The 21918-nt window shown below is 38.0% G+C and overlaps 1 protein-coding gene across 3 annotated transcripts in view; it reads left to right on the plus strand.

The window, feature by feature from the left end:
- The window catches only part of ARHGAP10 (Rho GTPase activating protein 10), a 251677-nt gene that overhangs the window by 167455 nt on the left and 62304 nt on the right, over positions 1 to 21918 (plus strand). For all 3 annotated transcript variants that reach the window (XM_033135263.1, XM_033135262.1, XM_033135265.1), the window contains 3 exons: positions 6659 to 6717; positions 13468 to 13573; positions 15034 to 15193. In XM_033135263.1, coding sequence (XP_032991154.1) covers positions 6659 to 6717; positions 13468 to 13573; positions 15034 to 15193 — 325 coding nt within the window. The remainder of the gene's footprint in view (positions 1 to 6658; positions 6718 to 13467; positions 13574 to 15033; positions 15194 to 21918) is intronic.

A 21918-nucleotide genomic window follows, 5' to 3' on the forward strand; every position in this document is an offset into this window, starting at 1 on the left:
CAAAGAAGATGAGGACTTTTAAAAAAAAGACAATGTAGAAAAGACAGAAGGAATGTAATTACTATCATATCCAACACAATTAGTATCCAGTATTCAGTCTATGTTCCATTTTTTACTGATTTCCCCCCCCCCAGAAGTCTTTTTATATGTGTTTTAATGCCTACAAGATTTAAACCATGCCAAAACATTTCATTTTGTTGATATGTTTTAAGTCCCTTTTAATCTGCACTGTCTCCTCCCTCTGCACCCCCACTTCCCAGGGTTGTTTTTGTTAATAAACCAGGGTCAATTTTTAAAATGGACTTTTCTACTTTTTGGGTATGACTGTAGTTTCTGTCCTTATGGTGTCATGTAACACGTTTCTCTAGCCACCATATTTCCTGTAAACTGTTAGTTAAATCTATAGACCATTCGAGTCAGGTTAAGGTTATTTATTTATTGAAAGAATGCATCATAGAGGTGCTATATTCTTCGTGTTGTTTTATATCAGGAGGGCTTTTTTATATCAACGAGTTGTTATATCAACGAGTTGTTTTATATCAACTCGTTGGGTTGTCCTGCTTTTTAAGGAAATTAAAATTTATCAGTGGATTCAGGTATATCTTACGTATTTTTGAGAATTTAAGCAAGATATTTTTAGCCACTATTTGGAATTTTCCCCTTAAACTATGAAGTACATTCTTATTATCCCTAATCAGTGATGGGGTAAAATTAAGTCGACACACTTATGTCTAGTTTGCCACTGATAGTGACTAGCTGGTTTAGATGAGGATTGTGGTCAAAATGAATCTTGTTAGGTCCTACCAGGGGATTTAATGTAAGCTTCCTGAAGGTAGACATCTTATGTGTTAAGTTTGTTGCAGAATCCCCAGTATTTAGAGCGATCTCTATCATTCAGGTATCAGAGCAGTGGTTCTCAGCTGGGGATGCTTTTGGCCCCCAGAGATTGTTTGACGGTATCTGGAGACATTCTTGGTTGTCACAGTTGCAGGAGAGGGCGTGCTACTGGCATGTAACGACTGGAGGCCAGGGGTGGGCTGCTACAATTCCTACAATGCACATAACAGCCCAGTCTTCCTCCCAAATGTCCCTGATGTGGAGGTTGATTTAAGAGAACCTGAATTAGGTGGATGATGCTAAGAAGGGGTGAGGGATATAAAAATGTGAAGTGTGTATGTTAACTTGACCAGTAGTGGATGCTGCCACTCTAGGAGGAAGCATTACACTCATTTTACTGTTTGCTAAACTCATACCTGGTACGTAAGGGGATTGGCCAAAGTAACTCAGTTATTGGTGGGGAAGGAAGGACAGAAATTCAGTTCTTTTGTAGTAAATTATGTTTTTTTCCCCATGCTCCACATGGTTCTTTTTTTTTTTTTCCTTTTGGGGGGAATTAGTTTAATAAACTAGAGGATCGTTTTATTCAATACATATAATTTCTTTTTGGTTGTTGATGACTCTGAGGCTGGTTTCTTATTGCCCCTAGTTTTGTGTTGCTTTTTCTGCGGTTTTCTCTCATTACGTTGCTTCATCCTGTTGAATTCCACTTTTAAGCAAACACTGCTTACAGAACAACAATATGAGATGCTATTATTATATAACTTCACAATATACACATTCTGCCTGAATGTGATAAAGTGATTATCCAAGGCAGATGCCTTGGGAGGTTTGAAAGGTTGTTGTTATTTTCCCCTGTGCTATTTTTAGCAACTAAAATTCAGTAATGAGGATTTAATTGACACTTCTTCTGGTGATGCACCAAAGAGGAGAAAACTGAGTTTTTATATACCTCCATTCTGGCTCCCCAGTTGTGTTCTGAGCAAGTGCGTTTCTTTCAGCACTAGAGGAAATGCAGTGTGCTGGCCGTGGGCGTGGTCTCTGGAGCCTGCCTGCCTGGGTTTGAATCCCAGCCCTGTTGCTCATGGCACCATGACACATACCTGAATACAGCTTTTCTCATCAAACAAGCTATTGCCCTTGGAATTCTCACTGCAAATAACCCGGACACCTTATGGGATGGAAGATTGGAGGTAGTAGAAGGGAAATAGCCAAACCCCCAAAACAAGAAGCAAACCCTCAAGCATCTGCGAAACAGAAAAAGATATACTATGGACATTATACGAGTACATGACATCTCCATCTGCTACTTACTTGAGGCAAAATTTTCCTTTTTTTTTTTTTTTTAAAGTTTCATGTTTTAGAGGGCTGCATAGCAGCCCTCTGATTGATTTCCTATTATTCACACCATAATTTTGATTTCCAGCAATGTGTTCATTACAACAGTTTCCCATGTGAGGGGACAAATGAGCTGTTTTGTGACTTTTTAGTAAAATGATTTTGCCTGGAGGAAATGTTTAAAGCCTGGAAATTGGAATGGGACTTTTGGGGAAGAAAATGCCAGCATAGGTAAATATTATGATTTATATTCCCAGATAGATCCCAACGAGTGGCAAGGAAAGGTGGCTCAAGAAGACGTTGGGTAGGAAATTGAGAGATATGGTGTCTCATTATAATAGATTTTGTATGGGGAACTTGTCATTTTTATTACTGCTTCCCTCGCATTAACAACATTTAATACTTACTTTTTATGCTGCATTGCCTAGCAGACATATGGCAATAATATAAGAAGCTTATAGAAGATGTTTAGGTACAAATTCATTTTTATTGGAAAGGAAATGCCCTCTTTGGTTTTTCTAAGCATTCTCATTTTTCCCACTTTTCTTTTCATCACCTTTTAACTTTTCATTCTTTGCCCCATAGCCTTTCCGTGTTTTGAAACAAAACCCCCAAAGGTTTATGTCTTTCTCATTATTTAGGCTTTGGTATAATTGATTTCATTTTCCTTAAATGAGAGTGCAGGGAATGAAGGGGAGAAAGAGAGGAGAGAAGAGAACAGTTCACCAGTGCTTTAAGTTTTAGTTTCACTGTCTGTAGTCGTGTGAGTGTGTATGTGTGTGTGAGTGTGTGTGTGTGTGCGTTCTGCACCATCATAAATTTTATGTAGGGAACATAACATATAAATATATTTTTGCATATATTTTGTTTCTAAACAGTTTTGTTGAATTGTAATTGGCGTACAATAAACTACATATTTACAGTGTATAGTTGGATAATTTCCAGGCTTTAAAAGACCATAGGTATATATGTCTATGGAGCCATCAGCATAATCGAGATAGTGATCTCCTGGTCCTGCAGTTTCCTCCTGCCCCTTTGAAATCACTCCCTCTCTTCCTCATTCCTAAGCAGCTACTGGTCTGAGTTCTATCGCTATACATTGATTTGTATTGACTGTAATTTCATATAAATGGAATGCTACAGTATGTGTGTTCTTTTTTTTTTTCCCCCTCCCTCTCCTTTAAATCTGGCTCCTTTTCAGTCAGGATAATTAGAGATTCAACTGTGTTGTGGCATGTAGCATAGTTCATTCCTTCTTGTTGCTAAGTAGTGTTCCATTGCGTGGATACAACACGGTTTTTTATTTTTTTAATTCGTTCACCTCTTGATGGATTTTTGGGATGTTTGTAGCTTTTAGCTATTAAAAATGAAGCTACTGAAAACCTCTGTGTACAAATCTATGATGATAGGCTTTCTTTCTCTTGGGTAAATCCTAGGAATCTAATGTCTGGGTTGTACGGCAGGTATATGTTTAACTTTTTGGTAAGCTGACAAACTTTTCTCCAAAGTGGTTGTACTTATTTACATTCCCACCAATGATGTACAAGAGTTCCATTTCCTCTACATCCTTGCCAACTCTTGATATGGTCAGTTTTCTTAATTTTAGCTGTTCTAATACGTGTATGGTGGTATCTCATTGTACTTTTAATTTGTGCTTCCGTAATAACTAATAATGGTAAACATTTTTAATGTGGTCTTTTGCTGTTTATATATTTTCTTAGGTGAAGTGTCTGTCCATGTCTTTCAGGCAATTTGAAAAATTGGGTTACTTGTCCTCTTATTGCATTTTATTAATTCTTTATATAATTTGGATATAAGTCCTTTCTCATATATGTGCTTTGTAAATGTTTTCTTCAGTCTGTGGCTTGTCTTTTCATTCTCTTAATGGTGTTTTTCAAATAGTAGTTTTTAATTTTGATGAAGTCCAATTTATCAATTTTTCTGTTTATGGACTGTACTTTTAGTGATATATCAAGAAATCTTTGCCTAATTTAAAGTCACAAAAATTTTCTTTTATATTTTCTTCTAGAAATTTTATAGTTTTAGGTTTTATACTTAGATCTCTGATCTATTTTTGAGTTAATTTTTATGTAAGTTTTGGGGACTGGATCCAAGTTCACTTTTGAATATGGATATCCAGTTGTTCCAGTACCATTTGCGGTAAAAACTATTCTTTCTCCTTGAATTGCGTATTGAGATGATCACAGAGTTTTTCAGTTTTAGTTTGCTGGTATGGTGAATTGCATTGATTTTGTATTAATATTTAGGCAATGTTGCATTTCTGATAAACACAAGATATTCATGATGTAGTATCCTTTATCTTTGAGAATTTGAGTTGCTATCATTTTATTTAGAATAGTTGCATCTATATTTATGAGTAATGTTGGTCTGTAACTTCCTTACACATCTTTAACTTTGGAACTAGGGTAATGCCGATGTCAAAGAATAAGTTAGAAATTATCCCATTATATTTTCTGAAAGGATTTGTATGAATTGGTATTCTTTCTTCTTTAATTGTTTAGTAGAATTCCCCAGTGAAGTCACCTGGGCCTAGAGTTTTCTTACTGGCAAGATTTTTAACTACAAATTGAATTTCTCTAATAGATGTGGGCCTACTTAGGTTACCTAATAATTCTTCTGGAGAGAACTTTGGTAGTTTGTGTCTTTCAAGGCATTTGTCCATTTCATCTAAATTGTTGAGTTTTCTTTTTAATACCTTTAGATAGATGCCGCAGTGCTTTTGCTATCACCTCTACCATTCCTGACATTTATAAGTTGTGTTTTTTCTCTTTTGTTTCCTTATCATTCTGGCTAGATTTACCAATTTTATTTATTGTCTCAAAGAAATGCTTTTGGGTTCATTATTGTCTATTGTTTTCTGTTTTCTATTTCACTGATTTCTGCTATGATTTCTTTTTTTTTTCTTTCTTATTTTGGATTTCATTTACTCTTTTTTTTTTTTCCGGTTCTTTAAGATGGAGCATGAAGCCATTGGTTTAAGACCTTTCTTCTTTTCTAATATAAATATTTATCAGTATAAATTTATGTCCAAATACTGCTTAATTAACAACTCTCAAATTCTGTGTTTATTTCAAAATACTTCCTAATTTCATTTTCTTCAGAGTTTTCCAGATGTATTTCTGTTACTGATTTCTGATTCAATTTTTATCATAATTAGAGAAATATTCTGTATAAATTGAACCCTTTTTAATTTATTGAGATTTGTTTTATGGCCCAAAGTGTGGTTTATCTTGATAAATGTTCCATACACACTGGGGAAGGAATACGTTTGGATTGAATTTCATTTAGGTGGAGGACATACCAACTAGGTGAAGTTGGTTGATAGCTTTGTTGAAATCTTCTGTATTTTAACTGATTTTCTGTCCACTTGTTCTATCAGTTATTGGGACAGAGAGGTATTTAAATCCCGAGCTATAATTGTGGATTTGTCCATTTCTTTTTGTAGTCTCATCAATTTTTGCTTCATGTATTTTGAAGCTCCTGTTACGAGAGCCATTAACATTTAGGATTGTTATGGCTTGTGGATGGATTGACGTTTTTGTCAATGTGAAATGATCTCCTTTATGCCTACTATTTTTCTTGGCTTTTGAATATGTTTTAATTTTTTGTGTGCGTGTATCTTTGATTTTTTTTTTTTAACCATTTGAAGGGGGAACTTCTGGGTAACACGATTTAAACGTTTAAAAGATTCTTAATACCTTGCCAGATTGCCCTCCAGAAAGACTGTGCAGATTGATACTTGTCTAAGTATTCTTGAAGTGTTTATAGAGTTCAGAGATCTGGTCTCTTAAAAATTTTAAATGTATCTAAAGGTTGAATGAACTGTAGCATTCTGTTGATCACAGGAAAAAATATACTACCATTTATGTAATCTGTTTTGTAGAAAACTAAAATGATGTGGGTGTTTTTTAAGTTGTCATTTCATTTCATATCTATCCTTTATTGTTCCATAGGTATAAACCAAAAATGGATATTGTATTTTTATAATAGACATATTTAAGAGGAGAGGATTTGATTGCGTTAAGTTGTTTAATCTTTCCTATATTTTTTTTGTGGCATCTTCAATTAATATTTTCGTGATGATTTGCAAAATTACATGCTTATATTTGGTTAGATAGAATGTTTGATGATAAATAAGTTAATGTGTGGAAGGCAGTTTTATATATAAAACCAGATGTTTGTAAAGGTACTTTCCAAGATTAAATATAAAATACTACATGTTTAGATCTGATAGGGATTTGTGGCTGCTTAGGCTTTGATGGTGCCTGGTGCAGATAACACTAAATAAAGGAATCCATTTGATTTATGTATCTTTTTGATATGTAAAAGTATTCCCTTAGGGAAGTTTTACACATTAACTAAGAAATGCACAACATAGTTAATAATATCCTTGTATTAAAAAAAAATGAATGCAAAGAGTGGTGCATTTGTTCAGTAATTCTGAGCTGTCTTTTCCATACAGGAGTCTTCCAGCGCCTCTTATGACCTATGAGTTACATGGAGATTTCATTGTTCCCGTCAGTAAGTATTATGCAGAGGTGAATAGACACACTTTTGTGGTTGGCAGTGTGGATACACTATAATTTCCACATGCAAATTTAACTTTATGTTATTGTAATTTGTGTTAAAAATAGAAGTCACTTTAGAAGATCTTGGGTTTCTTTTTCCTTTTAGAAGGTGACAAAAGGGATAATGAATACATTCATTCATTCACAAACTATTCATTCATTGTCTGCTGTGTGCTAGTCGCTGGTAGATACTGGATATGTAGAGCCCTAGCAGAACTCTTGCCCCCAGGAGTCAATTGTCTAGCAAGTATTGGGGCATACACAACTCCCACTATACCATCAAAAATGTAACAATGGCATGAACATAATGCTGTGGGAACACAGAAGTATTTAACTTGCAGAAGGTTGGGGAGATTAATGGATTTGAAGAGATTAGCAGATTGGAAATGGCTTCACCTAGAAAGATATGTAGATGGAAATTACCTGCAAAAGAAGTATTTTGAGATAATGTCAGAAGCCCATACAAAATTTGATAGAGAATGAATTATATGTGATAAAATCTTAAATGAAAAAGGCCCATAGTTGGTAGAATTTTAATTTGTAATGATATTTTTGGTGAGTCGTACTCATCTGAAGCTTTCTTGTTTTCTCTCTATTATCATACACCTCAGTTTTTATATTCAACACATGGTATTTAATCATCAGAGTCTTCTGAAATACACTAGTGTTAGGCATTTAAAAGTTAAGGAAATGAAGGTTGAGAGATGTTAAGTAACTTGCCAGATTATGGGGATCTTTATTTAAAATTCAAAACCCTACTTCCACTGACTAAAACCTGAAGTTTGGTTTTCACAGGTGCACCAACAGTAGCTGTAATTGTATTTTCATTTCCTTTTATTTTTTTTCCCCTTGGACGTGTTCCATAGTTCAATCTGTTGAAAAATTTAAAGCAATCCCTTTGGGTCCTATGTTGCTTAAAATGTTACCTTCTTGTGAGGTCTTTGCTCAGGCCAGTGTAAAAGTTCCTAGTATGTCGCAGAAGGAAGACTGTACATATAAAATAGGCTTTTGGAAAAGGGAAAAACTTTTGTTTTCACATGGAATAGGATTTTTTGTTTTTTAAAGGGAATTTGTGTGATCAAGGAAGTGGGGGAAAGTTTTCTTGGCAGGAACTCAAGCAAATGCTTAGTTGTTTTGATTTCTTCCCTGTGGCATTTTTGGCAAACTGGGGAAAGAGAAATTAAACTACTTGGAGGACAATTGTTTCATGTTGTTCGCCTTGGAGACTGGAAAAAGCAGAAGAGTGCCAGTTTTAATCTAGAATCTTTAATCCTTTGAGAATCGGGGAAACATAAAGTGATTATGGAATAAAGTTTTAAATTACCACAAGTGAGTATCATGATTACTGTCATGCCTGGTAACTGAAGCCAGTTTGTTTGAAATGTTACTATCAACGTATTTTACCAGATGAAGGCTTCCTAAGAAATAGGAACTTAGAAGTGGTATGAAATCTGTGAAGGTAGGAACTGAGTCGAAAGAGTTTGTCGAGGCCGTCTTTGAACAATGTGGTAGAAGAGATTGTGTAAATTCAAAAGGTACCATCACCTACTAGACCATAACCTGTGTTCTGCTGCTCGATATTGTGAAAATGCTGTTAATAGTCTTCGCAGTTGGAATAACAGGCCTATTCCAAAGAAATACTGTAGTTACTGTAATTGTTGGCATGTATTTGCACCTAAGTGGAGTTGCAGTTGGAATGGGACCTGTAGTTACTTATTTAATGAGAAAAAGCACATGTATTAAATAGGTGTGTTTTATGAGCCAGCATTTCTAATACAGACTTTAATTTTTTATTTGAATCTCTTGTAAGCACCGTTCTCTATCCTCACTTTTCCTCTTAGGAAAGAGTGTGGGAGCAGATTCTCTAATCTTTTGCATATGTACTTTCAAGTACTGAATAAAACAGTTACAGAAATCAGGTGGCCAAAATTAGTCTCCCTTTTTGAATATTGTTGGGAAATTGGGATGGCGGTTAAACTATCATTTTCCATTAACAATGGCAGAGATTACCTTGTTTTGCTGAAGTGTCTGTTAGCTGAGCTGACTGCTAAAATTATCAAGCCTCACCAATCTTTGTTACCGCCTCTCGCCCCAGCATGGAAACTAATTTTTGATTCTTTTCAGTCATCTGCGGTAGTTTCCATCTGTGCTGTGGTGTTGAGATTGTCTCTTCTTCCCTCCCTGCTGAGAGATCTGAAGGTTTCTCCTGGGTCCTTTCATTTCCTCTCATCAGTTTTCTTTCCTGTAGAGTTCTGTTGAGAATGTGTAAGTTAATTTCTGAAGTGCATGATACAAAAGTTAATTTTATTACTTTGTTGTCATCACAAAAGGCAAAAGCTTTTTATTCTTCATTCTTAAGAAATACTGACTTATTGTCCAATGTTGAATGCATTGGGAAATTAAAATTTTTTTATATTTTTAGAGAAAATTTAGAGTGCTAACTAAACCCTCAGCTGAGAGAGTTAACTGCAATTGCTAAAAAGAACTAGAGACCATCTGTCAAGAAAAACCACTCCTGTGTTTCTCCTTTACTTCACACACACAGTACTTCACTTCTGACACTTCTGGTCACCAAATGTGTGGGTTGTTTCCCCACATCAGTCAATTCTGTGACACTAGCTAAGGGGCCTACCGTTCAGTTCTGATACCATCTACCTAGAGTTAGCGTCAGGTCCCACAAGTTAAGGACTCAGTCTGACAAGACTGCCCTCACATTGGATACCAGTCACAAGTCTCAAGTTATCCCCAGTAATTCTGACTGACCGGCTAGAAATCAGGGTTCTCATAACCCCCAGCTTGGATCTGATAATTGGCTAGAAAGGCTCATAGAACTCAGGGAAACACAAACTTAGGTTTACTAGCTTATTAGCGAATAAAGCATCTGATGGACCGCCAGATGACAAGTACGTAGGGCGAGATCTGGAAGTGTCCTGAGCCCAGGAGCTTCTGTATCTGTAGAGTTGGGCTGTGCCACCCTCCCAGCATGTAAATATGTTCACAAACTTGGAAGCTCTCCAAACCCTCTTGGCATTTTTATGGCGGCTTCATCATGTGGGCAATACGGCAATATAGATTGTGCACTCCATTTCTAGCCTCTTGCACCTTTCTGGAGAGTGGGAGGTGGGGCTGAAAATTCCGAGCTTCTAATGTGGCCAGATCTTTCTGATGACCTGCGCCCATCTAGGGGCCCACCGAAAGTCACCTCATTAGAACAAAAGACATTCTTATTACCCAGGAATTTCCAAGGGACTTAGAAGCTTGGTGTCAGACACTCCTTTCACTCGGTAAATTGCTGAGATCTTAAGAGTTCTCTGTCAGGAACTAGAATCAAAGACTAAGTATTAGAACAAAAGATAATATGAGCAACCCGCTTCACAAGAGTTTTAGGAACTCTGTGTCAGGGACTGGGGACAGAGACCAAAATACTTATTTCTTATTATTTCACATCATTCATCTTTTGGGAGAATATAATGGACTTTTAGTATAGTATTCATAAGATGGAAAACAGTTTACTTGGTCTATGCGGGAATGCAAAGGATTGTGCCCAATTAAATTAAAGGCATTGGATGCTTAATGACATCAAGCTACCTTAGCCTGATGTATGAATTTCCAAGTAGATAGGATCTTCCACAGAAGAACTGGAATACCTGATGTCTGTTGACTGAAGCCCTTGAGATGTGCTAATGGTCACTGCTAATGCTTTCCTAAAATTGCAGTATTGACTTAATAACATTTAAATATTGAAATAATTTAGCATCTATCTGCCCGTGTATCTTTGATAAGCTCTAGTAAGCTATTATCAGATCTTTTCAATTTCTGTTAGTTGGCACAGCACCATAAGCAGATAGACATTAAGTGCTGGGGATGCTAATTTTTAGTTTCACAATTAAAAATGCTTATGCTGTTACATGTCCGTGGCATATGTCAGAATTTGGTGTTATGGTTAAGTCAGTACCCTAGATTTTTAGAAAAATGTACGCCTTTCATTCCCTGTCAATTTATATCAATTAAATATAATGAAATGCATATTGTAGCATAAGCAACTGAAGATTATTTATCTTAGAAAACGTTGAGTACCTTAAAGTTATTACCGTGTTGCAGCTACATGGAAATGCCCATTATTAATAGAAAGCTCTGATTAACGTCAAAAATGAAACAAAATGGAGAAAAAAGTAGTTTTACTTTAAAAACCTTACTTCCCAAAATTCTTTTTGGAAGAAGAAGGAAAAAGCAGACGTGGAAAACAATATGTGTGTGATTTTAAATGAGATAGGATTGGACAGTGTGACAGACTCAGAAAAGAAAATGAGAGGTTTGGGCTATTTTTCAAAACTGATTCTACTATTTTTAGAAACGAAGACCCTTATCCTTAAAAGGTGGGAAACTATTTCTCCATCTTGGGTTTCTGAATAAGTAATAATTCCAAAAATATTAAAATTAGGTTTTCTTTGGAGAAAGATGATTATTAATGACAAGACAGACACATGAGTTAGAAGTAGCTTTTTAGTGCAAAGTTTTCAAAATTTGTTAATTTTTTATGTGAAATTTCTTATTGTAGGAAGTTAGTCTTTTATTCCTTTGGAATTTTTGACTACTTTTCAAAGTCGCTGCTTTAATTTTATTGTTAAAAATAAAAATGAATTGAAAATGTTACTGTATTTTTATTGCTTTCATTTTTCTCCAGCTTTGATTTAGTGAGGCATTATCTTGGTTTTTAACTTCAGATTAAAAACTTGAGTATAATTTATCACCTAACTCTTTAGACAGTTGTGCTTTTGTTTTCAATGTCCATTGTAGTCTGTATCTAAGAGTCTTTGATTATGTAATATGATTTGATTGTGTTCTGCTTTATCATGTGCCTTTTCATTTCAAAAAGCTTGTTTTGCTTTTTTCCTCTTTAGCAACTGCTGTGTTCTGTGTAAAATCTCATTCCTCACTCTCACACAGTACTAACAGAAGTGTAAACTGGAACAAACTTAACTTTACAAACATTGGAAGCAACCTACATGTTCCAAAAATTGATGGTATGGAGCTCCATTTAATGACATGGAGAAATATCCGTGATAGAGTAAATGAAATAAGCTGAAAATTTCATTACAAAAAACAAACAAACAAAAAGAAACTCTGAGAGGGTTAAATGTAAACATTACTAGCTTATCTTCAGGTGAGATTTATGTGGATAATTTTAATTTCAGTGAACTTTTTTTTTGACACATAACACATATTTTTCCTGTGCACAAATAATAAGCGTATAGCTTAATTAATTTTTTCAAAGTGAAGATTGCCGTGTAATCAGCTCCCAGGTCAGAAATAGAACAGTATCAGAACCATAGAAGCCCTTTCTCACGCCCACAGGGTTACGATGCACCCCATGACATGTGAGCACTTGCCTGACCTGTGACACCATAGGTCACGGTTTCTGCGTTTGAAATTTATATAAATGGAATCATACAGAATATACTCTTGCATCTGGCTTCTTTGGCTCATCTTGTGAGATTCATCCATGTTGAGTGAACCAGTAGTTCATTCACTCTCATTGTAGTAAAGTTTTCCATTGTATGAATATACCACAAACTGTCTGTTCTGTTGATGGCTGCTTGAGCTGTTTCAGTTTGGACTGTCACCAAGAGTGCTACTGCTGTGAACATTCTAATAATGTATCTCCAGCATGATCTCATCTTAACTAATGATATCTGCAAGGACCTTATTTCCAAATGTGTTAAGTGTGTCTTTTTCTTCTGATGTTTTAACATCCGGGGCTGTACTGATCCTGGGAGACTGCCTCTCCAAGACTAATCAATTCCTAGAGACTGTAAACCTGAGCATGCTTTCCATATGCCAGCTAACCAATACAGAGTTCACTTTCCCTCCTCCAACCTCATCTTTCGGGATCTTACAGTCCATGCCAATATTGTCCTGCCCTGATCACCTCAGGGCCAGGTACCAGAAAACTCAGGACCACCCCTGCACCCCAGAGCACCCCTGAAAGAAATCAAACCAACCAGGCCTAAGCTTGCTTAGTTTACCTCTCCTGCTCCTTCATGTGGAAACCACACTAAAACTTCTTGCCTACGTTTTCCGCTGTTCCCTCTGCCTCCTGACTGACCCCGCTGCTTCCCTGTGTAGCCCTGTGTGGCATGGCACGCCTCCTGTGTCTAGGAATCGGTAAGGATAACCATCTCCCTTCGTGGCAGTCATTTCCCTGTCTGTGTGTCTTACCATACTTCATTAAAACAAACCCCAGTGTGTTTTAAAAGAGTCGCATTCTGAGATAGCGCGGGTTAAACCTTCAACATGTTTTAGGAGATAAAATTCCATCCATAAGAAAGAGGGGAGACTTTGTTTGCTGATACTTTATCTGCAGTCCATTGTGGGCCAGTGACCCAGTGGGGAGACCGTCCGAGGGAGTAATGAGGACTGTTCTCTGTAGCAGGCCAGAGGAGAAGCGGTGGTGGCCATTCTTCAGTAACCAGCCGAGGGAAAGGCACACATTGCAGCCTCACTGAACCCCCCTCTTCAGGGGGGGGCATAGGCGAGTAAGAATAGGGAGACAGATGGGTTTCCTTTTCCTTTGAAAGGCGGCAAAATATGTCTAAATTCTGTTGGGAGATGTTGAACAAATGAGCTGTTGTAATTGTTGATATATAGGAATATATTTGATTCTGAGTCCTCTACTAACTTTTTTTTTTTTTCTTTTTAAAAGAAAGTGGGAGCCCGGAATCGCGTGTTAATGCTATCCATTTTTTGGTGCACAAACTGCCAGAGAAAAATAAAGAAATGTTGGATATTTTGGTGAAACACTTAACAAAGTAAGCCTTTTTTTTCTTCGTAACTTGCTTCGTTTTGCTCTGGGTGTTGTGCAGTGTTCTTGGATCTGTAAGGGTTGAAATTGGGGCTGTATACACAATACCAGGGACCACACCTGGAAGGGCAGGCTGGACGTCTGACTCATCGTGTGTGTTTTGGACAAGACGGTTGAAATATGATGCTTTCATGAAGTTGTATAATTATTTACTTAATATCACTGCCAGCAATTTGGGGGTTGATTTGAAGTAAAAGAAGCAAATATTATACATTTCCCTGTACACAGATTCCGGAAATGTGATTATAAGTCTGTTAGCAAATTTAGCTTGGTTTCACACCTACCTAACTCTAAGTTGGAACGTGTCCTTTGAGTTTATTTAATCCAGTAATAGGTAGTTATTTCATAAGATCCATTCTATTCTTTTAATTCCCTCTTTAAAATGCAAGCAAAATCTAATAATTCAGTGGAGAAATTAGCCCTTTCTCCAGGGCTAATTAGTGATTCCTCAATTACTATAATTACAGGATTTTAGAGGTTAGAGAAAGCTAGGGAACACTATGTTTTAGAACCTTTGTTTTACATAAAAAGGAACTAAAGGCCAGAAAATATTATGACCTGTCAAGGGTCCTACTCCTGGGATAACCATTCATTCATTTGGTCAACAGATAAGCTGAACATCCTAATATGTATCTCCAGTATGATCTCATGTTAATGAATGACATCTGCAAGGACCTTATTCCCAAATAAGATCACTGTGTTAAGTGTGTCTCTTCATTCTGATGGTTTAACATGAATGCCTTTATAGGTGCTAGTAGATATATGGTTGAACAAGATAAAGTCCCTACTTTCATGAAGTCTCTTCTATCTAAGAGAGGAAAGATAAACAGATTACTTTGTCTTTTTAGCACTTAGCACCTGACATTATTTTTATTTGTAGAGTGAGGGGATAGAGAATGCATGTTGGGTGTGGGACTACAAAGACGGTTATTATGGAAGGTTTCTCTGAGGATGAGACCTTTGAGTTGAGACCTGACTGAAGTGGCAGGGCTGGTGAGAACAGTTGTCCACGTTGTTTATTGGACCTAGGGGTTAAGTGTGGCTGCTCTGACCAAGCTCTATGTGCTTGTGCAGGTAATTCTTCTTAGTCGTCCCTGGAAGCAGGAGTATAATGATCTGGGCAAAGAGGGGGATGTTCTAACTAGATGGGCACAGTAAAGGGAGACCTCTGAGTGATACGAGCTTAGCATATATGTAGACTTACTAAGAAAGCCACTGTGGCTAGAGCAGAACATCAAAGAGAGAAGCACACAGGCGGGCACAGGCGTCATCATAGGTGGTCTCATCAGAGCCTATTATTGCAAAGGCAGACGCTGAGGACAATGAGAGTTGCAGGATACTGTACAGTGCACAGTTTTTGCCCATCTTTTAACCAGAGACCTTTCTTTTTTCCATCGTCCATATCAGTGTTTCAAACCACTCCAAGCAGAACCTAATGACTGTGGCAAATTTAGGAGTGGTGTTTGGACCAACTCTGATGAGGCCACAGGAAGAAACTGTTGCTGCCATTATGGATTTAAAGTTTCAGAACATTGTTGTGGAAATCTTAATTGAGAACCATGAAAAGGTAAAACTGTCTGTTTTTCTTTTTTTTCCTTAAAGGAATTGATGTATTTGGTTTGTCACCTTGTGATGCACAATTATTTTCTTAGATTTCCCTCCTCTCTCATGATTTTATTATTATGATGAGCTTGGTTCTGAGTAATTTCCATTGAGCTTTTGTCTTCTGATGGAGTTTCATAAATCTGAAGCCTATAATGGCTCGTCTGTGATCTCACTGGTTCAAGGAAGAAATATTTAATTCAGATGCAAATGAATATTAACTGTGTAGCTGTGAGCTGTTTAGGGTTCCTTTTTTCTTTTTCTTTCTTTTTTTTCCCCCTGCCTTTATTCCTATATTTGGATTTCTCAAATTATATTTCTGTGACATAGGGAAAATATTTTTGTCAATCTGTGTCATACTCTCTTCAGAAAAACACACACAACCTCCCCCTTCCTCTGAATTGTGTTCATAATTTCAGGGTATTCACATGCATTTCTGAATCTGGGGATCCCAGGTTAAGAATCTATGACTTAAAATGAATAATCTCTTAGGTGACACATCTTGTTACTTGTTTCTCTGTACTCATGGAACATACATGATTTCTCAAAATACAATAGACTTTTTCAAGAACTTTTACATTTTTTTCCCTCTCATTCTGCCCATTGCAGATCAAAACCTTGCTAATAATTTTTATGCTAAGATAGGGAATTTGAAAACGGTTAAAATGCTTGATTGCTCATTTGTTCATTAAAAGGTTGTTTTTGGTTTTGTTTTTTTTTTTTTGAATTGTGATTGCATTTTATGCCAAGAGTGTATTAATTAGGTGCTGGGATGTAAAGATAAACATTACAGCCCCTGATGGAAAGCAGGTCACAATCTGGGGGTTTGAAGGGCTTGTATCCTATAGCACCATCCCTCTCTCGCAAACTGTATCATTTACTTGTTTATTTTTCTTAGTTTTAATCTGTTTTTCCCTGCTACAACCATGAGGGCAGAGATCTTTTTGTGCATTGGGAATAATACCTGGTACATATTTAGTGCTCAGTTAGTATTTATCGGATGAATTAATGAACTCATTAAGTTTCGAGGGGTCACAGGAGTGGGAAAGGGACGACAGGGGTATAGTTCTTCACAGTAGAGCATTGGAAGAGTGTTTCTTGAGTCCGTGGTACATTTGCTATTCGCTAGAGCAGTTCTGGCTGGTGTGCATATTGGTTCCCAAAGCTTTGAAACCTGGTCAGAGATTTTCTTTACCAATATGGTGAAAGCTAATTACTTACAGGGGTAAGAAGTTTGTGGGACTTTTTTGTTTTGTTTTCGGTAGCTGATGGTGCGTTTGTGCCTTCTTCTATGGTCCTGTCACACTGTCGTTAAACTTCATTAGCGTGCACCACGCTCTCCAGATAACTTCATGGAACGGTGGCTACCATTCATTTTTCGAAAAAGAAATAATTAGACTACAAGCTTTGAAACGCTGTTTAGTAGCGCAACCATCATTAGATTAAATCCCAATTAGGGAACTTTTAACCAATTTATTTGTGAAAATACTGGCTCTGGGTCTTGCTCTCGGATAAAAGGATTTCCATTTAATGCTGTAGCTTCCTATTTTCTGCTCTTATTTGAAGCTGGGAAGATAAGTACATGATTTTTCTGCCAGGAAGTAGATAGTGCTGCTTTCACCTTGTTAACAACTCTTAGAGGAATTTCCAAGTGGCATTGGCAAGCCAATTATAGTAGTTACAGCAGGTGAAACTGGACCCATTTTCCGAGATCAAGCTTTATAGAGCTAAGTAGAGAGGAGGCTTTTAGTTTCCCTCTCTCCCTTTCTGGGGCTAGGCTACATAATGCTGTGAACACACAACCAGTGTTAATTGAAGTACTGAGCTGTCCTACCGAGAAGGGAGGGGGTGAGATGCTGAGTTTCAGATTTTTCACTGTGTTGATGGGTTTAGGGCTGGAAGCACTGGGGAAGACAGCGCCGTTCGTTAACATTTCTGAGAACGTATTTCCCCATTCCCTCTTCTTTTCTCTGTAATTTCATCCTTGTCTCCGTTCACTCCCTCTCTCAGCTTTTTGTCCCCGCTGGGCTGGACTTCACTGGAGAGTCCAGGCTCTGCTGTGAGGAAGAATATTTCTGCCGACAGGGGTGCTTGTGCAGGCAAACTTCATGGGCGTCGGTACCCAAAGGAGCCGCAGGTTTCCTTGACAACTGATCCACCTGTACCACCCCACGATCTTCTGTGTGACTTGAACGTGGTGAGGGAAGAATAGAGTTCCTCTTAGTAAATGGGTGAGAATGAAAAGAAAACAAGAGAGGAAATACGGATGAGGAAGGTGAAAAAGTGTAGTCTTGTGAAAAAGGAAAAAAACAACGATACAAAAGAGGGGAAGCTAGAGAGGAAGTGAGGAGGTCCAGGTAGTGTCTAGTGTCTATGAAGGAGAACAGAGGGGGAAAAATAACGATAGAAGGAAGATGTTTTCTTTTCTTCTGTTACTTATTTTTCCTCTCAAGGAATGTGAAAAATGTTGACTCTGACTAGGAAAGTCACTAAAGCAGAAGAAGAAACTTTCAGCATATAATTAAAGCAAGAAAGCTTTGGATTAATTTTGGAGTTAGAAAAAGACCCCTCGTTAATCTGCTTTGGAAATCACATTTTATCCTAGGTTCTTTGCTGTTTTCATAAAATCCATATGTACTTTATAGGAAACTTAATCCATATGTTTTGGCTTCATTTCCACATAATACATTAAGATGTTATTTTAAAAGAAGTGTTTGTGGGCCAAAAATATTATCAAGGTCTTTCTTCCTTTGCAAACCAGAAAATTGTATTTCCCAGGTGGAAAAGGGGTACTAAAATTGCCAAGGATTTTAAATTGGGGTTGTGCCTTAGAATCTGTGAGTTTTGCATAAGTTTTGTTCTCAAAGTATACACGTAGTGGATTAATTCAGTACAGTGCCTGCTTTGAGTCATACATGGTGTGAAATTGGGGGACATGAAGACAGGGAGTCTAGCAGGGGGAAAGAAGAAATAACGAATGGTAACTGCAGGAGATGGTGGAGAACAAGTGTTCTCAGAGAGACAGAGACAAAGCAGCTAAGGCTTTAGAGGAGAGTACGTCCAACTGTGGGGAATCTGGAACGTGTCCTGAATAGTGGTTCGAACAGGTTTTAGAATGGAGTTTGAGTAGGTGGAGATGTTTTAAGAGAATGTTTCAGGTCTGGGGGATCACACAGTCAGAGAAACACAGAGTAGATGTGTGTTTTACAAATGTGGCTCCTGCTGGAACCTGGTTGAGTGGCACGAGATGAGATTGGACAGAGATTTGGGCCAGGTGTAGGGAGGTTCAGAATGCCCCGTAGGACTTTTGGATTTAATTTTATAGGTACTCGGGCATCTTGTGGTTTCCAAGTAAACTGCTTCAGGAAGCTAAATTTGGCAGCAGGGTTTGCCGTGGAAGGTAGAGGAATGAAAGGTCAGGCAAGAGGCCCCATGGCGTCGATTAGGGCCTTGTAGTGTGAATGGAGAGTTACAGGCTGGAGAGCATCATTTTGCGGTGCTCTAGACAAAAAGCCCGCGACTGGGTTTGTGGGGCATCTCAGAGGAGGGTGTTATCAATAATGTAGAGGACTCATTCCTGGCAGAATATAGGTGCCGTTAGTGATAGAAGGGGGGAAATGAGGAGTGAGATGAGTTCAGTTTATGTGACGCTGAGTTTTAGTTGTGGTCTGATGTCCAGACGGTAGTTGGAGGTGTGGGGCTCAACTTTGTGAGATAATTTAGTCGTGGAAAGTTTAATATAAGATAAAAAGGCATGAGATTGACATAAGAAAGTGTTTATCGGGTGCTCATTGCATTATATGCTTTTGAACTCTCCAGAGTGTTTATCTCATATAATCCTAGTGTTTACATGTGTGTACTCGTATGTGTGTGTATACATATGCACACACACTTAAGATATATATATATGTATATTTTAAATATATACATACTAAAATATATGAAATCCCCCTTGCATATGTGTAATAGTATTCCTATGCGTGTACAAAATGCTCATTACGTATGTTGTCCCTTTATAGTTATGAGAACACTGAAGGCGAGAGATTAGCTTGCTCTTGAGCACATAGCTAGAAAGTGCAGCACCTCGCTTTAAACTAAGGATTGTGGAACCCCAAAGGCTTTGCTTTCCATCACTAGGAGAAGGGAAGAACAATGTCCTTGAGAAACACCAAGGTTTTACTGTTAATGAGCGAAAAGGAGCCAGAAGAAACCCTGGCAAGTTCAGTGTCAGGGGTGTTGAGGGGCGTTTCCAGTGATGCCAGATGCTGTCACGACACGGGAGGGTATGAGGACTAGCAGATGGCGTGTGTTCCCTCCAAAATGTCTGTTGAGAGCAAGAGCTGAAATCAACTGGAAAGGTTTTACACGAGTGAGTGTTGGGGAATGTGCCATCGTAAGTATAGATCTACTTTGTATTTTCCCTGTGACAGAAGAATACACAGGAGGCAAAATCAGAAGAGACGTGATGGGGCAGGGAAGAACAGAGTAGGACCTGAGTTGTATGCAGCTTGCTAGTCACTCTCGTATTCCGACAATCTGTTAGCTCCTATCTGTAATGTATCTCTTCCCCAATCCCTGAGAGCCCTTTAAGATTCTGAAGAATGCTTGAGAATCATCAAAGGAAACATTAATATCAGGGTCATTTTAATGTCTGTCTCACTTTATGTTCATACTTAACTTGGCAATTTATGCAAAGCAAGGTATAGAACGTTCCTCTCCACTTTACGTAATCCACATAATACTATAATTATAATCCAGATTACATTTATCTTGCTAAGGATTTTAATTGGATTTTCGATGTGATCTGCCAAGCGTGGTACTCTGGGTTGCTCTTAGCTTTGTGTGGTCCTCAGTGTCCTCTGATGTTCCTTGGTTGTCTGACGGTCAGTAGGTCATGACATTTTTCTAGCCTTTGTGTAGTTTCTGTGGGCCACAAGGTGCCTAGAGATGACCTTTGATTTGCATGAAACTTTTCCTCCATGAGGATTCTAATAACTCTGTCAAAATAAGCATTTTAGCCTTTGAAATAGGTTGTCTCACAGTCTGTCTCATTTTTCCTGGTGTGGAAGTGGAGGCCCTTGGTGATGCTCACGCTTGATGGAAAAGGCTGATGTCATGTTCTTGTTCCCAGGTTTCTTCAGTACATTTTGATTTCCCCCTTTTTATAACATGTGTTGCCAAGTCCTTGAATAGCCGGTGTCCTCTGGTCCTAAAAGAGCCTAGAAAGAGTAAAGGTGAGAAGGGCATATGTGTTTCCCAATAGGTGTCCGATGTGATCACCAGAATATGAAATCGCGGCACGTGTAGCTGAGTGTCCATGGAGCATTGCATTATTCTGGTTAACCTTGGGGCTGACCTTCTGACCTGCACCTGCCTATCTTTGCCAGAAGCTACAGAGATGTGTCCCTGTCCCCAGGTGCAATGGTGGGATGGGTTCCCTGGTCAGTCCCAACTTCCCGTCCAGCAGCAGCCACACGTGGACTGTTTCTGATATGGGGCAGCACTCCCCTCCATTCCTCTTGCTGCAAGAACAACACATATCCTTGCCCTCTTCTGTGGGTCGGTCTCTGTCATCCTTTAATGGAAAGGAGGCCCAAGTAAGTAGTATGAAACATTTTCCTTCTTCGAGTGTGAGGCACCTTCTAGTCTTAGAGCCTGCTTGTCATTTCATGGGAAAAAGAAATCTCTTTAAAAATAAACCCAGCCTAAACTGCTTCCTGATTCAGCTCTGCTGGCCCTGGGTTGCTAGGCAGCACCGGTTTTCATGTGATAGAAAAATAAATGTCTTAAACAGCAGCAACAACAATAAAACTCCAAAGTTTCTCAAAGCTTTATGCTTGTCTGAGTAGTAGTGACTGTTCAGTGCAGAAGTCAAGACAAGAATATTTGACAAATTTTCAGAGGGTTTTTTTTTTTTTCTTCCAGTTTTCACAAAAGTTGGCCTCTTTGGCGTAGCCAAGAAAACTTTACTATTATATGTTTTTTTTCATGTGTGTGTATTTTTTCCCCTCAAGAAGGCCTTGCATTTTCTGGAGAATTTAAAAAAGAAGCTTTAAAAGGACAGAAAGGTTTCAGTCATCCTTTCTGAATCTTTTAAGGAGAGTCAGAAAATAATAATGACATTGTCTTCCCAATTCTTCTCTTTTCATTAGCTATGGCATAGGAAGTCTCTGCTTTGCACTGTAATATAGCTCTGTAGAGGGAAGATAGTATTTTCCCATGGGACTAGTGTGATTTGATAGGACGGAATTTGGGAGACGGGTCTTTCATTCTGTAGCATTTTAGTGTCCAGTGTAGACAAAACGTTGGGGCTGTCTTCAAGAAAATTGAAAAGCTGCAATATAGAAATGGATTTATTCTTTGTTGTCTAAGAAAGCATACTCAGTACAAGTTAGGAGAACTTGCCAGGAGGTCAGTTTTGGATTCAATAGAAGGAAAGACTTCATAATATTTTTAATAATGAGAATGTGTTCATGCTAGAGATGGGACTGAGGAATTAGGGGAAGGCTAGCAGACCTCTGAGGTCTGATCCAAGCTGAAATTCTCTGCCAGACTCTCTGGGGATGCAGAGCTGCAAAGACAGATCCGAAGCTCGGTGCTTGGAACTTGGCACTCAGTCAGGATTCGTAGAATTAAAAATGATGAGCAGGAATGTGGTCCTTTGGTCCATACACCTCAGTTCTGAGATGC

The sequence above is a fragment of the Rhinolophus ferrumequinum genome, chromosome 18 (genome assembly GCF_004115265.2).
Source record: "Rhinolophus ferrumequinum isolate MPI-CBG mRhiFer1 chromosome 18, mRhiFer1_v1.p, whole genome shotgun sequence".
In the NCBI taxonomy this organism is placed as follows: domain Eukaryota; kingdom Metazoa; phylum Chordata; class Mammalia; order Chiroptera; family Rhinolophidae; genus Rhinolophus; species Rhinolophus ferrumequinum.